Source organism: Mytilus trossulus, chromosome 3 (assembly GCF_036588685.1).
Source record: "Mytilus trossulus isolate FHL-02 chromosome 3, PNRI_Mtr1.1.1.hap1, whole genome shotgun sequence".
NCBI classification, from domain to species: domain Eukaryota; kingdom Metazoa; phylum Mollusca; class Bivalvia; order Mytilida; family Mytilidae; genus Mytilus; species Mytilus trossulus.
This window is the reverse complement of record NC_086375.1, coordinates 35,559,169-35,575,773: the sequence shown is the minus strand read 5'-3', so window position 1 is coordinate 35,575,773 and position 16,605 is coordinate 35,559,169. Positions and strand designations below refer to the sequence as shown.

The 16,605-nt window shown below is 31.0% G+C and overlaps 1 protein-coding gene across 1 annotated transcript; it reads left to right on the top strand.

The window, feature by feature from the left end:
* The first annotated feature begins 5,832 nt into the window (after window positions 1-5,832).
* On the top strand, window positions 5,833-14,001 carry LOC134709391 (putative leucine-rich repeat-containing protein DDB_G0290503). The gene is made up of 9 exons (XM_063569559.1): window positions 5,833-5,935; window positions 7,545-7,676; window positions 8,773-8,884; window positions 9,606-9,657; window positions 10,632-10,680; window positions 11,434-11,477; window positions 11,928-11,998; window positions 12,809-12,883; window positions 13,884-14,001. The coding sequence occupies exons 2-9, from the start codon at window positions 7,549-7,551 to the stop codon at window positions 13,938-13,940; spliced, it is 588 nt and encodes a 195-aa protein (XP_063425629.1). The 5' UTR covers window positions 5,833-5,935; window positions 7,545-7,548; the 3' UTR covers window positions 13,941-14,001.
* Window positions 14,002-16,605: the final 2,604 nt, after the last annotated feature.

Genomic DNA, 16,605 nt, shown 5'->3' with positions numbered 1-16,605 from the left:
TTATATGACTATAAATTTTCTTTTTTCTCATTGGCTAAAAGCATAGGAAATCCTCTTTGATAAAACATTATATTCACCGCGGCAAAAATCACGAGAGGTTAATATAAGATTTGGAACAGCGTCCGTGTACCTAAAAATAGAAACGGGGAATTCTTGTTAGCTATTTAAGGGATGTATAAATAAAATGGTTTTTAATTGAACGACCGAATAAATATCAACCAATCAGAGCTCTCGACATAAAATCGTTTCGATCTCACAGACGACAGTTACATGTTTCCGGCAACGAAGTATGGCTGTAGCAGCAGAAGTAGCTACTGAAAAACGCTTTTCATCTTTTAATTATGAGGAAATTAAGAAGATTTTGATGGAAAAGGATTCTAAAAATACTCGCCGATCAACATATTCTAGCGTGAAGACATTTAAATCTTATTTACGAGAGAAAAATCTACCATCTTACCAAGGATATATTTCACAATCTAAAAATATTAAAATGACACTGAGAACTAAAAAGTCATATAATAAAGCAATTGTTGACTTTTGATATCAGTTGATACAATGATTTATCAACCCCAGAGATGTGATATTCACCTCGGCCGTTGGCCTTGGTGAATATCACATCTCTGGGGTTGATAAATCATTGTATCAACCTCATCAAAAGTCAATAATTGTATAATGTTGTTAAAAAAACCAAAACAAAATTTAATGTCAGTACAAAATTGTACGTTTCAGATTAAAACTTGTTAGAAACAATCTACCCATTTCTTCTAATCATCAGAATTATAACAATCATACATATACATGTGTATCAGCATATTAAATAATGGACTTATGAAGTGTACTGGATACTTAACAAGTGTTTTATACATTTATATTCCTGCTTTCAATATAGTTTCTTTACTTTTGATGGCAAGTTATATATTCACTGTGTAAATCCCATGTGCATTTTATGTTGCCAAAGATTAAGCATAATAATTTGTTAAGTGTTTTATGTTATATTGTAGAATTTTTGTAATTTCACTTGTATTCTGTGTTTCAGTAATATTCAGATGTTGTGTTACGAAAAAATTTCAAGTTTTCAGTAAAGGATGTACTTAGGTGAGGGTTTCGAATTCGTGTCAAATATTGGTACTCCTTGGTGTTTTCCATACAAACGAGGTAAAATATTTTGCCCCATAACACCAATTTATTTTTCATATAAGACTATTCAGCTCATGAAAGGTCATTTACCAAAATTTAAGAAGATTCTTAATTTTCTTTCTTTTGTTTTGGGACCCAAATAGTACCAATGCAAACATAAGGTAAAATTCAGAGTCAGCCTTTTCCCGCCATTTTTTAAATCTCAAATATCTCAAAAAGGAGGTCCATGACCTATCAATATTTTTATCTTATTTTTATCCTTAAAGAATGCTCTACCTGCTTATAGTATCAATTTTAAATTCTTGATTTATTAATTTTCACCTAACCTCACCTAAGTACATCCTTAAAGAAGATATTATGTATTATAAATTGCAGTAAGAATTTAACATTTACTGTTCAATAAGAATTCTATCATACATTTACAAAATTTTACTTAAACTGTTTGAGTAGGATTAAATATGTTATGTAAAAGGTATAGTTCATGTTCTGTTGTTTTTAAATGATATGTGTAATGTTGCAAATCTTAATTTCATTTAATGGAATTAAACACGGGTCTGTTACATAAAGATATAAGAACGTTACAGAAATTTACTTTATCTGTGATGATAGAATTTTCATAAGTGGTTTTCAGAAAGATTTATATATATTTGCATGCTCTGTAACAGGGATATGTAAGAACGATACAGAAATTTACAATTTCTGTGATGGTAGAATTAACATGTGTAGTGTTTCAGAAAGATTTATATATTTGTACATGAGTTTATATAAAACATTCCTGCCGTTGTCTGTGATCAGCCAATCCATAATATCATTAAAATGTTGGATATTATATTATATCTTTTCTTCGATTACTAAACCTAGAAGGCGAGTGAATTTTATGCATCCGTCGTAGTGAAAGGGGCATTAAGTTTTACCTTTGTCAGTCTGTACTTTGTCGATCTGTTCATCCTATAATTGGTTTATGTTTTCCAACTTTAGTTTGGCTCAACCAAATGTTATGAAACTTATAAACAATGCTTATTACCACATACCAGTTATCAAGTTTGAATTTTGGTGGCATCCTTTTTACGATTCTAGAGGTTTGCTCCTTCATAAATGAAAAAAATGCTTATATTGTTGGTTGTCAGTGATAGAGTTGGGGGGAAATTACCTACTAGTATTTAAATACCATTTCATGGGTTTAATCTTAAAAAGGCATTAAAAATGTATTACATTTCTGCTTAAGCTTATATGCCTTATAACAACTGACCTTTATTTGAATGGTAATACAAATGTAACAATCAGAAAAGGACTATTGTATATATATGAGTTACAAATTATGAATTCCCTAAAGTTACCATATATAGTATTTCCTAAATTTGCATGAAATATCTGCAGCTTGCCATTAGCAAACAACAATCAATCCAAACAGGACATTTCTAGGTTCATTTACTTCTCTACATGAATGGTCCATTGTGTGAAACATTAAAACAAATAAGGATTTCAGGATTTGCAAACAAAATGTTTAATGGTATTGTACACCAAACCAGACCACACCAACATAAAATAAACGGCTGCGCCATGAGAGCATGATACGCCCGACGTCTTGTTTGGAAGTTTTATGCAATAATCATAAATAGTTTCTGAGAAAGTTTTAAGCAATAACCATATATTGTTTTTGAGACATGCGGGACATGTGAAACCCCCAACCCTGTTTTTTTTTTACAAAAAACTAAATATCACTAAAATAAAATTTTGAATCAAAACCAAAAAGTATACAGATCTTTAGATTAATATAACAAAGAAGTGTGTAAAGTTTTAAGCAATAATCGTAAATTATTTTTGAGATACGGCGCGACATGTAAAAAAAACCTCCCCTGTTTAACAAAATACTCAATAACTCCAAAATAAAGTTTTTAATCATCACCAAAAAAGTATACAGATCTTTAGATTAATATAACAAAGACATGTGTAAAGTTTTAAGCAATAATCATAAATTGTTTTTGAGATATGGTGCGACATGTAAAAAACCCCTCCCCCTTTTTTACAAAATACTCAATAACTCAAAAATAAAATTTTGAATCATCACCAAAAAGTATACAGATATTAAGATTAATATAACTAAGAAGTGTTTAAATTTTTAAGCCATAATCAAGAATCGTTTTTGAGATACGGTGCGACATGTGAAAAAAACACACCCCTGTTTTAGTTACAAAGTGCCGTAACTCAAAAAGTTTTAATCTTATTTTCACCAAAAAGTATACAGATCCTTTGACCATCATAAGAAACAACTATGTTAAGTTTCATGAAATTTGGATAAGTCGTTCTCAAGTTACGGTGCGACATGTTTATGCCAGACAGACAGACAGACGGACAGACAGACAGACAGACAGACAGACGGACGGACAGACAGACAGACGGACAGACAGACAGACAGACGGACGGACAGACAGACAGACGGACACCGGACATTTGTATACCATAATACATCCCGTCAAAATTTTGACGGGCGTACAAAAAAAAGACAAGCAACATATGATTCAGCCTATGATATATAAGAACAGATACAGTTCAAGAGCTTTTTGACCAAAATGGACCTAAAAAGATATAGATAATCAAACTAGCTACGGTCATCTTTGCCTGAGGAAGCAGAGGTCTTAGTTTTTTAATATTTTTAAATTTGACGATTTTAGCCACATAGAATTCATTTTTAGCTCACCTGGTCCAAAGGGCCCAGTGAGCTTTTCTAATTACTTGGCGTCCGTCGTCTGTCGTCCGTCGTCGTTAACTTTTCTCCTCTGAAACTACTGGGCCAAATTAAACCAAACTTGGCCACAATCATCATTGGGGTATCTAGTTTAAAAAATGTGTCCAGTGACCCGGCCAACCAACCAAGATGGCCACCATGGCTAAAAATAGAACATAGGGGTAAAATGCAGTTTTTGGGTTATATCTCAACAACCAAAGCATTTAGAGCAAATCTGACATGGGGTTAAATTGTTTATCAGGACAAGATCTATCTGCCCTGAAATTTTCAGATGAATCGGACAACACGTTGTTAGGTTGCTGCCCCTGAATTGGTGATTTTTAGGTAATTTTGCCGTTTTTAGTTATTATCTTGAATATTATTATAGATAGAAATTAACTGTAAAGATCAATAATGTTCAGCAAATTAAGATTTACAAATAAGTCAACATGACCAAAATGTTCAGTTGACCCCTTAAGGAGTTAATGGCCTTTATAGTCAAATTTAAACTATTTTTTGTAAATCTTTGTAATCTTTTACAAAAATCTTCTCTGAAACTACTGATCCAAATTAAACCAAACTTTGTCACAACCATCATTGGGGTATCTATTTAAAAAAATGTGTCCGGTGGCCCAGCAAACCAACCAAGATGACCGCCATGGCTAAAAATAGAACATAGGGGTAAAAAGCAGTTTTTGGCTTATATCTCAAAAACCAGAGCATTTAAAGCAAATCTGACAGTGTAAAATTGTTTATCAGGTGAAGATCTATCTGCCCTGATATTTTCAGATGAATCGGACAACCCGTTGTTAGGTTGCTGCTCCTGAATCGGTAATTTTTGGAAAATTTTGCTGTTTTTGGTTAATATCTTGAATATATTAATAGATAGAGATAAACTGTAAACAGCAATAATGTACAGCAAAGTATGACCTAAAAATAAGTCAACACGCCCAAAATGGTCAATTGACCCCATAAGGAGTTTTTGCCCTTGTTAGTCAATTTTTAACATTTTCATAAAATTTGTAAATTTTTACTAACATTTTCCACTGTAACTACTGGGCCAAGTTCATTATAGAAAGAGATAATTGTAAGCAGCAAGTATGTTCAATAAAGTAAGATCTAAAAACACATCACCATCACCAAAACACAATTTTGTCATGAATCCATCTGTGTCCTTTGTTTAATATTCACATAGACCAAGGTGAGCGACAGTGGCTCTTTAGAGCCTCCAGTTTCAAGGGCAATAAATCTTAGGACAGTTCAATTGGAGATTTCTGTCATAAACTGATGTAAATTTCTAGACCTTTTTGTTGAAACTTTTTTTAGGCAAGAAATTTACTGCCATTTAAAAGACAACTTGGACCAGTTTAACAGACTAACTCTTAAAAGACTAAATATTAAGACCTGTTTAAAGAATTGACCAGTTTTAAAGACAACTCAGACAACTTATGAAGGCAATGAAAGAAAGACTACTAGAACCTCTGACCTGGTACTGAGACTATTATAACACAATTATAGTAGTCTCATTTCAGAAATATGCTGTATTATGTTTTCATATAGTATGCACAGAAATTTTTTTTGCCATTATTCTCTATATGTAAAACCTCAAATAAGCGTTATTTAATGAGTCTGAGTGGTTAAAACTGGTCAGACTTGTTTTTCAGACTGATCCTTAGACCTAGATGCTATAAAATTTCGAATTTGTAAGATTTGACTTGGGCCGAATTATGTTTGGTCCGAGTTGTCCTAATTTTAGTTATGTCCCCTTGGAACACTCTTCAAAAATGAAGATAGTTTCATTTTCGCGGAAATTTTGAAATTGTTTTGAAGAAAAAATAAAACACAGCAAAATACAAAAGGAGGTAAATATAAACAAGTTCTCTCAGGGTATAACCTTCTCTCAATCTGGTGGATCATGAAACCTTAAAAACAATCCAAGTATTAATTGCATAAACGATGACTAAGAGTCTCGGTCACTCCCCCTTTTCATCCACAACAAGCCCCTGTGTTTCAACTCGGACAAAATCAAAGTTTTATTGATTGTCTGTCTGTATCTGGAGGGAAAGCTGGTTGGTTAATCCAACCATTGGAGGACAGCCGTGAAACCCTTAACTGTCTCTCGTCATGCAATATCCTCGTCCAGATGGCAGATGGTTCCACTGCACAATTGTTTTGGAACAAAAAGAGTTCTTTCTGATGTCTGTTTTGCAGTCAATCAAATTATTTGTATGATCTGCTATTTCTGGTTTCTTGTCTTTCTACGATGTTTGTGTATTGAAAGTCACTAAAGATTTTTGCCTTGACTTGGCATTTGTTTCTGATCTCTTGTAAGTAATCAGTTTGATCGATATCCGGCACCAATCCCTCAACCACTATGTAGAACAAAGTCCGCCTTTGATGTTTCCTTCGTTCTTGGAGAGGTGGTAGTTTCAGCTTAGAAAGCATATTTGTGATGCACCCGGCTTCTCTGGATTTATAATCATGCAAGATGAAACATGCTCCTCTTTTCTGTATGCTTTCTATTTTTTTTATTTCCCTGATGGTGAATTGGTCCCAGATGAAAGCACTGTATTATAGTGTGGATCTTATCATGGCTAAGTAGGCTAGTTTTTTGCACTCTTGGGGGCACTGGCGTAAGTTTCTCCTCAGGAACCCTAGTCATGCTAGTGTGTCGATACATGTACATTGCAAACAAATACCAAAGCTCTAGTGAACTTACAAAGTCGACATTGTAATTGATTACACATAAACAAAATTACATGCAAACAAACACAAATAAATTATAATACAAACATATGTCATACTATTACTAGTCCAAATAATCATGATAATTATGACACCTAGGCTACCTACACAGAAAAAAATAAAATAGCCTTGTAAGACGTTATAATTATTTGGACTGATGTCTTACATATGATAAGACATAAAACAGCTTGTCAGAAAAATTTTGTTGGTCCCACAATATTAATTTATAAAGTGTTATTTTGGGAGGCACAGTGTATGTCTCGCATCCTTTTGCCTTGAAAAGTATTATTGGCACTGGCTACAGTTAACTTACATCATATACATGGAAATATAACAATAATAAAATAAAAATACAGTTGTTTCTTTATGGATGAAGTAATGATACCACTTTTCATAAAAATAATAACTTCCTTCCTGGCATATCTGATAGATGTTACAAAATGTATGAGTCACTTTCTTTCTGCCCTGAAGTCCTTCACTTTGGCCTTTGCAGATAGTTCTGTAGGAAAATTAAGCAATCGAATATGATTTCTCATTTCAGTCAAACAAACAAAAATATCAAATCAGCTTAAAGACATAAAAAAACAATCATCAACAAGAAAATATAATCATACATGGATGGCATAGGACTAGGCCTAGGGTGCACCTTGATATACAAAATATACCCCTATTAATTAGTTACCTGTTTTACTTTACCAGAAAATAAATGAAACTTGTAATACAAGTAATAATTTTTATTTGTACTGCTGACTTAGCAGGCTTATTGAAGTGGCTTTATTCACAAGAAATTTTGTAAAAGAACCAATTTTTTGGCCTGTAAGCCAAAATGTTCTGTGAATACTAATGCTCCCTCTAGTACTGTGATTGACAATCCTTTATGTAAACAGATTAATGAATTTGTATTATAACTTTTAGAAACTTTTTTCTCTGTTTTCAGGAAAATGAATCAGACCAAGTCACACATACCCCATTATATTCATGGAACCAAGTCAAGCCATGCAAAAAGTTCCAAAACTACAGATACATGTACTACAAGTAAATTAACCAGACCAAAATCTACTACATATGGGTAGGTGGCCACATAATATAAATAAAGCTTGCTCACTAATTAAACATCCTCTGATTATTAATTATATTGAATTATGATCGCATGATGTAAACTATATCCAAGAATATTTTGTTTATAGATCAGGGAACTGTTCTCGAATACAAAAAATGCTCCATTAACAAAATATAACAAAAGATTTGTCTTATTCATTTCAAGAAAAATTAAACTTAAAAATAGTGAACTGATCTTGCTTTTCTTTTTCTTAAATACACAAACTGATACATGTTTATCATGTTTTCTAGTTTCTTCCCCATGTTCATGTCATAAAACAATGTTCCAACATGATCTTACCTATACCATGTATACCATTTAATAAATGTTGTTAATGTACAATTTAAAAGCCGGTAAAATATTGGTACATTAAAATCAGTTAATATTATGGGTTCAGTGTATGGACAAAAGTTTTTAGTCACTTGTAAATCTTTCACTACATATAAATATTTCATATAAACATGATAAAACCTCGCTTTTTCCTTCAAATATTGCTAGCTTAATTCTGGTCTTTAATGTGTCTCAACTAGAAGGGAAATAAATTAGGTGAACTGCATTTCATCTTTGTTAATTTTTATATCACCTGGCCTGAAAGGAGTCGACAAATGTGGCTATTTAAATCAGTCATATAGAATTAGCATTTATTATCTCTAAATAGAAGATTTTTTATAGTGCTTAGAAATAGGCAGAATGCAACCATGTATGGTGTTCTCTTTATACTGCAACTCTATTAAACAACTGAAATATTTTTGGTGAAAACCATCAATTTTGAATTTGTAGCCCACAACGTTAAATTTCTTTGAACTTGTATTTTCTATAGAAGTCAAAAATAAAACTACAGAAACACATTATCAATGTTACAAACAAGGTGATATACAGCCAGTGCCTGTACTGGAAGAACACATAGCACATATACAATATAATTATGCATTATCATGCTTATCAGTGTCTAAAAATCTTCATAATAATGATTATAATCCCCAGTGATATTTCTGGAATAGTTTTGTATAGGCAAATAAAGAAAGCAGTGTGTTAAAATGTAGAACATATAAAATCTTCATTGTAGACTAAATGGCCGTAAGAGATCAACAGAAGAGGAAGATCAGAAAGAGGATAGAAACTCAAAGAATGAACAGAGTGAAATAAACAGATTGAAGACAATTACAGGCAAACAAAAGGTAGAATTGAAATTGACAAAAAGGGGTACACCTGATAGATTTTCTCAACAAAGTTTAAAGAAACAAATTAAAAAAACAAAAGAAAAAGAACAAAAATTCATCTCAGATTTTAATACATGCATATGCATGATATGTAGACACATAATAAAACTCTTCAAAGAACAGATTATAACCTTCATAACTTGCAGAAAAGTAAAGTGGTTTTTTATTATATATTCCCAAAAGTTGGCTCTCTTGTTTTATAGAGTTTGAATTAATTATATTAAGTTAATGATAATGGATTTGTCCAGTGGCAAAATTAATATGTATATCATGACAAAAACATGTGCAACTCAGCTTTGTACAAGATTGCAGTGCTGACCTGGAATATTTACTGTACTAGTCCACAAGGAAAAAATTGCAGGAAGACAATGTCATCCTACATTGAGTAATATTATTCCTACTCTGAGTTGACCAGTCTTTGCAGCATTCAAAGCTGCATGCTTAGTGGAAAAGCAGCAAATACAAATTTTCCAGACTTTGGTTTAACTCAGCCATGGATAGAACCAGTAACTGCTCACACTTGAGACAAATCAGGGTTAATGTTTGAAACCTGAATTGTAATTCTTTGTTTAAATGTTTCATTCAAAAAACCATGACAAAGTATTCTCAAATGAGTCTTCAAATCATAATTTGATTCTTGTACCAATTTACCAAATCAATATATATACTTTCTATTCAGGAAAGAATTGCCAATTTGGAAGCTTCATCTGGGAAAGAAAATGTTCTCAAAGGTAACTTTTAACTGTTTTAAAAGGTCTATGTATTCGTGTTGTGAACTTCACTGGGTTCTAGGATTATACTGAAAATAAAATTACCATGTTAAAGGTTTTATTCAAATTTTAAAGATCAAGTTCCTGTAATCCAAATGATGTAGATAATTTTTTGGGGGTTAAGCTCTTCTCGGTGGATGTTATTTTCCTGCTCACAAAAGTTATGCAACTACATTGATCATGAAAATTAGTTGTTTCACAATATATTGTTTAGTGGTTACAAAATCAGCATAATAACAAGTTTTCTTACAATAAGCTGCATTTTACATGAACAGGCACGACTGTTATGGCAACTGAGACAAAAAGACATTTAGAGTAAAGGGTAATGCACAAATGACTATATATCAAGCTCTGATATTTGGGAGTCTATAAAAATTGTTTATATTTGAACAGAAATGATAAAAAAGATCAGCATTCAACACCAACTTCTTAAATTAACAACAACAAAAAAACATTAAGATTTGACATATAATTTAAAGTGCCAATTCGCTTTAGAATTAGACTGCCAGGTGAAAACATGACAAACAAAAACCCTCTCAAGTTAACGTTGATTTAAGTTCAAAATGTATAACGGCCCAAATTTAACTTTTGTTTCCTTTTGATACCTGTTCTGGTATTTTAAGATATAATTTGGTTGAAATGCTTTGGAAATTGATAATTAAGGGGAGCTAACTCGTGTAATTTGCTATTATTCTATCCAAAAGTTAATCTGCTATTATTCAAACCAAAATTTATTATGGATTTCTCAAATAACCATGCACACTTCCTAAACAAAAGACCTATCTACTAATCTGAGGATAAGAATAACATCAAAAGAGGATGGTTGTCAGTTTATTTTTGCATGAATTAATTTTTTTTATAAATTGTTTGCTTCTTTAAATATAAAGACTGGCATTCAGAGAAAACAATCTTATGTTTTATTTATTTTTTATCAGATGAGATAAAAACGTTAGGAGACAGATTACAGCAGACTGATGAAAAAATGTAAGAATACAATAAAATTTGCTCTGTGAAAAAAATATATGTTTATTTTTTATCAGATGAGATAAAAACGTTAGGAGACAGATTACAGCAGACTGATGAAAAAGTGTAAGAATACAATAAAATTTGCTATGTGAAAAAAATATATGTTTAATTCTTTCATAGAGGCAGATACATGGCATGGGGAGAATGAAAGTAGTAAGGTTACTTTGAAAATCAAATTATAGAAATCCAGAGGACAACTACCCAATAAGAATTTTTATATCTATGTTAAAAATTTAATTGCTGTGACTGTAAAAAATATGTATTGTATAAATTACAGCTGTTCTTTTTCCTTCATGATATGTAAATTATGTCATCAATTTTTGACAATCTTTTCTTATCTTCTTCTTATTGTTCTCCTTTTCTAATGATATATAAACAAATTGTGTTCTTCCTGTGTTATGTGATCTGGTAACCTTTTTTCATGCCCTGAGAACAGCAGGGAAATTAATGTAAAAAAAATCAAATTTTGATTTAAATGAAATTAAGGTTTCTGTTAAATTGTAACAAATGGAATTAAAACATCATAATTTTATGTAATCATTTTATTGTTCATTTACTTTTTGTTAATACAAATTCAATATTCAAATATCTAAACTTGTTTCATCAATTTACCATCACAAACTAAAAAAACTAGCACCTCTATAATTGATGTAAAGCATTAAGAGATACTTATGACAAAACTTATTATAATTGTTTTTCACTCTTTTTCAGGGAATATTATGAAAAACAATTACTGCTGTGTAACATAGATCCAGGTAACTTAATCATCTGCATTCTAAGGTCTCAAACGAAATAAATTGTTTCTTGTAAATTGTAGAATATGAAAATGTATATTGTAGATCAGGAAGTTTTAGTTTTTGTTTCACAACAACTAAGGTCACAGAATGAGATAGACAAGCCAGTTGTCAATGTGGCCAAGTCGTAAGCTCTCTGGCTTCCAGAAGAAAAAAGTGTGTGATATTCCATGGTTCCATATATTGTATGCATGTACCTTATGGATTGAACTCTGAAGAATTTATATGGCATAGGTCTTTTGTCCTTGAATAATTTTCATGGTTCAATGATCACTAAAAAAAACCTTTGATTTTTTTTAAACACAATTTTATTCAGTTGTTTTAAATAATATGAAAACTATTTGTTGCTTCTATGTGATTTAGAAAAAAACCAATACGTAAACTTATTTATCTTTTTTCTATTAATTTCAGTTTCACTGGAGTCCTTAGATCCATCACAAGAAACTAAAGGAGCTCTTTTAGAGATAGGGAATAGAACTAAGGTGAGTTATATCTAAACTGGGTGAGTCTAGACTTTCTTTGTATGAGTTCAGTGGAAAGGAATAAATCTGACACTAATAAAAAAGTATAAAATGGACAAAATGTTACGAGTTAACTGTAAATATGTAGTTTTGGCGTTTTTTGAATTCAGACCATATAGAGCTTTTAAACGTGTAAACAGTATCTATGTTTAATACTCAAAATTGACACTTCAAATGATCTGCAATTTTATTTGCTATGGTCTACATGTTTCGCCTACAAGGCAGTCTTCATCAGGACAATTTTTATACAGAAATTACCACCTGAAATACTCAAAGTGGTGCATTGAATTTGACGTTTTCATGGTGATAGTATCTATGTTTGTTCATTGATAAAGATAGAATATTGACCTTTTTCGTTTTGTTTGGTCGGGTTTCTGTCTCATTTACAAGTGGGAGGTTCAGCTATGTCTAAAACACTTTCTCTTGTTCTGTTGATTGATAGCATTTTATATCGTCAGTTTGAAGAACTTCACCTTTTTAAGTTTGTCTTAAGAGTTTGTTATTTTGTTCCACTATTTTACATAAACATTAACATCTTAAGTTTTAGATTTTGAAACTGATGTTCAATTTTAAAAGTTAAAGGCAAATTTTTAAAGTGTCTACTTGTAAATCATTATTGACTGTAAATGAAGAAATTGATATTGTCATTTCCCCTTAGTTTGAAGAACACAGACTATCAACTGTAAATCTGCAAATTTTTTTTCTATTTGTAGATTTAAATTATATTAAAACAAACTCTGTTTTAAATGCATAAGTGTTTTATATTTATAGGTAGAGGTGAATAAGTTAAAAGAAAGCATTGACGAAATGAACAACAAAACAAAACAAGTGTTGATAGATTTAAAGGTAAGATATTTTTTACATAATGGGAACTATAGATTTATAAAACTTCTGATCAGATGTTGAAATTGCATTCAATTTACAGCAGATTCCATTGAGTGTGTAGCGAAAGGTAATATATTTGGTTAGCTTGTTTGTTATCTGAACTGTGAAGGCATTATTAGGCAGGTATACTATCCTCCTTTCAAAGTAGCATAGTCCAATTGGTTTTCTGTCGGACTAGTCTATTCTTAAAACAATGACTTCACGGTTCAGCTAACAAGCAAGCTAACCAAAGATATTACCTATGGCTACACACTCAATGGAATCTGCTGTAAGATATTTACCAGACTATTTTTTGTTTGTTTGAGATGGAATACTCTTTATAATTGGTTTTTCAAATCAGCAAAACAAATTGTAAAAGAGATAACTTTTCAGAGTTCCGTGAAGAAGGGGGAATAATTTGTTTGACTTGTATGCTCTGAAAATTAATTGCAGAATATTATGAATTATCTCCCTTGTGTTTCATATATAATTTAGAACAGTGCTTTAAAGAATGTTTACTATATCAAGCAAACTGATCTCTTAAAAATCAGAAGCCTCAGTTTATTGGTAAATTTCTCAAATATTTAGTATTAAATGGTGATTACTGACTAATAGATTATTTTGTTTGATGAAATATACTAGCTTGACAATATCTATCAAAATTAAAGCTAATGATGAAATTTTGTAACCATGTCCAAAACAAACCAGGTTAACTAAAGCAGATAAGTGCACCAGACATATTTTCACTTGAATAAATCACACAAGTTATTGATTAATACACAAAAAGGATTAAAGAAATTAACCAAATAAAATGAATTGCCACTACAAGGGAGATAATCAAGTCATCATGAAAATTAAAAAAAGGAATAAATAATTTTTCATCTCTTGTAGGATTTTCCAATTAGATCATAATGATAAGTTGTAAATTGTATGTTACAGCCTTATTTTTTAAATATTAATAAACTGTTTTTCTTTCTTTCAGACAATTGGCAATGAATTGGATAACATATGTCCAGAAGATGAAATGGTGCCATCTTAGAAATGAGACTCACTGTTTTTGTTTTTATACTACATTAAACAAGTTTTATCATGCTGTCAAATTTTTCATTATCATTTTATTATTTAGACTTTACTTGCATTCCTAAACTATAGTTAGTTATCAGACAGAATTTTCTCGAAGAGCCAATGTGAGACACTACTTGGCCTGTTCATCTACCTTAAAAACTGTTCAATGTACAGTTGACAATGCTTCAACATGCATGTACTGGTGTATTAAAGTCAATTGGTCTCTGATTTATACTAGACCAACATTTTTACCATGCTAGCTCACAGGGTATTTAGACTCAGTTAGTCTATAGCTCTTACTCTCATGCTCAGTGCTTAGCAAAGAAGCAGCTTATATCAGTTTCCAAAGTTCATGATAATACCTAGCTGTGTAGTGTTCCAATAATCACACTAACAGGGCAAGCATACTACCAACAGACCATAATGGTTGTTTTATCCATAATAAAAACTATAACTTTATCAACATAGTTCAGGGATTTTTTTTGAAACATGAACATATTTGATACTCATTTGACTTGTTAATTTGAAAATCGCTAAGAAAAAAAATATGTTAATATTTAGAAAATTATCCGCTATTAATAGAATAAAAATCAAGAAAAGTTAATATCTATATAACAACAAATCTATCTATGATTTTCAACAATTAGGCAAAGGCAACTACTGTCACTTATCCTATAAAGATTAAGATTTTCTGTGTTTTAATGCAACTTTTGGGCTATTTCATGGCAGCCAGTTTTTATTTGAGTGCCTGAAGAAAACCACCGACCTTCTACAGGAAAACTGACAGTCCTTGTCAATTAGATTGGAATTTGAGTGCACTCACACAAGCTGAGTTAGAACTCACAACCTCAGTGTTGACAGGCTAGTGACCAGGCTAGTTAGACCACTCAGCCACCGAGGCTCCTCTATCCTGTAAAAAACCATACTAAAACATATAGGTATATCTGATAAATACATGAGCATGTCTACACTCTAGAGGTATAAAAAACATCAAAGTTTCTCAAAAAACTGATTTAATTTACTGTAATAAAAATAAATTGCTTTTTAGAAACATTGTGATGGAATAAACTATGTTTAATGAAATTAATATTTCCTGCAATTGCAGTTACTTATTTCTCAAATTACACTAATTGTGTAACAATTGCAATAGTAAGAGTATGCAAAACTAAATCTGAATTCACAGTAGTACTAAGAACAGTCAAGGTACACATAACTTTTTAATATTTACATAACCTATAGAACAAGGGACTTGATTATGATGGAATAACATTAAATTTTATGAGTAAACAAAGTATAGGGGACTATTACTGTTACTACTGATTTATATGCAGAATTTAAAAAGGCATGGTAATTTCAGCTTTCTGTTTTGGGTGCACTCAGGGTTAAACCTTAGAATTATCTAATGCAAACTATGAAGGCATAGTAATAATAACACATGTTCGTGGTGAACTTTTGGGAAAAAGACCTTTTTAAGGAAAAATTGAAAATCATTGCTTTTGTAACAAAAGCCTGAATATGATGATTTTTTTGTCGTTGTGTTGTGTTACTGATCAGTATGTACATAATGCACATTTCAATTAATTCATATTTACATGTCTTTTGATTTTGGATAAAAATAAACCTGATTGATAATAACAAAACCAAAAAAATGATTGGTTGTTATTCGCTGAATATCTGATTATCAAGAATGGTCGTTAACACAGATCCTTGGCTCACACTTAAAAGCAGGCTATAAAGGGCCCCAAAAATGACTAGTGTAAAACCATTCAAACGGGAAAACCAATGGTCACACGGTCTAATCTATATAAAAAAAATATATAAATAAACCACATCAATAAATGAAATGACAACTACTGAACATCAGGTTCCTGACTTAAACAAGGTGCAAACAAATGCAGTGGATTTAAACATTCTAAAAGGCACCAACCTTCGCCCTTACCTGAAACAAAAGTGAAATAAAATTGAGAATGGAAATGGGGAATGTGTCAAAGAGACAACAACCCGACCATAGAAAAAAACCAACAGTAGAAGGTCACCAAATGTATATTCAGATTATTATTTATATATGTACTACTTGAGGACAAAACTCTTTCTAGGAATTAATAATATAAAAAAAAAAACTAGAGCAAAGATAATGGAGGATTGTTTGGGATGAAAATTTAAATGTTATTGAATTAACTGACAAAGAGTAGGACATAAGTGTTAAAAATTAATTTCAAAATTGTGATAGAAAAAAAAACATTTAGAGAACACTATTGTTGATTTTTTTGTAAATCTTGAAATGCTGTATTGTTTACTATATTTAAATGAAATATTCTAGCTATGATTTTCATATATCATTGTTTTGTATGCTGTAATTTTGTATACTGAATGGAGAATAGTAGTTTTTTGAAGAATTTTTTATTATTCTATCATTTAATAAATTAAAGGAGATTTTTACCAATTGAAATGAATGTGTTAAAATTAAAGATATTCATAATCATAAATACCGTTTAATTTTTTCATGTTCATATTACGTCAGAAATTTTATTTGTGGAATAATAAAATTGATTAAAAATATTCCAGCGAAAATTCGAGAACCTGCAGGTTTTAACACGAAATTGAGTTATTTCCCTTTGCTTGAGTTCTCTAGATTTATC

What these genes read in the sequence shown, in the direction of transcription:
- LOC134709391 (XM_063569559.1), top strand. Translation starts at nt 7,549, where the DNA reads ATGAATCAGACCAAGTCACACATACCCCATTATATTCATGGAACCAAG. An exon ending in GAAAGAAAATGTTCTCAAAG is followed by an intron (nt 9,658 to 10,631) that starts GTAACTTTTAAC and finishes ATTTTTTATCAG; the next exon opens with ATGAGATAAAAACGTTAGGA. An exon ending in GCTGTGTAACATAGATCCAG is followed by an intron (nt 11,478 to 11,927) that starts GTAACTTAATCA and finishes TATTAATTTCAG; the next exon opens with TTTCACTGGAGTCCTTAGAT.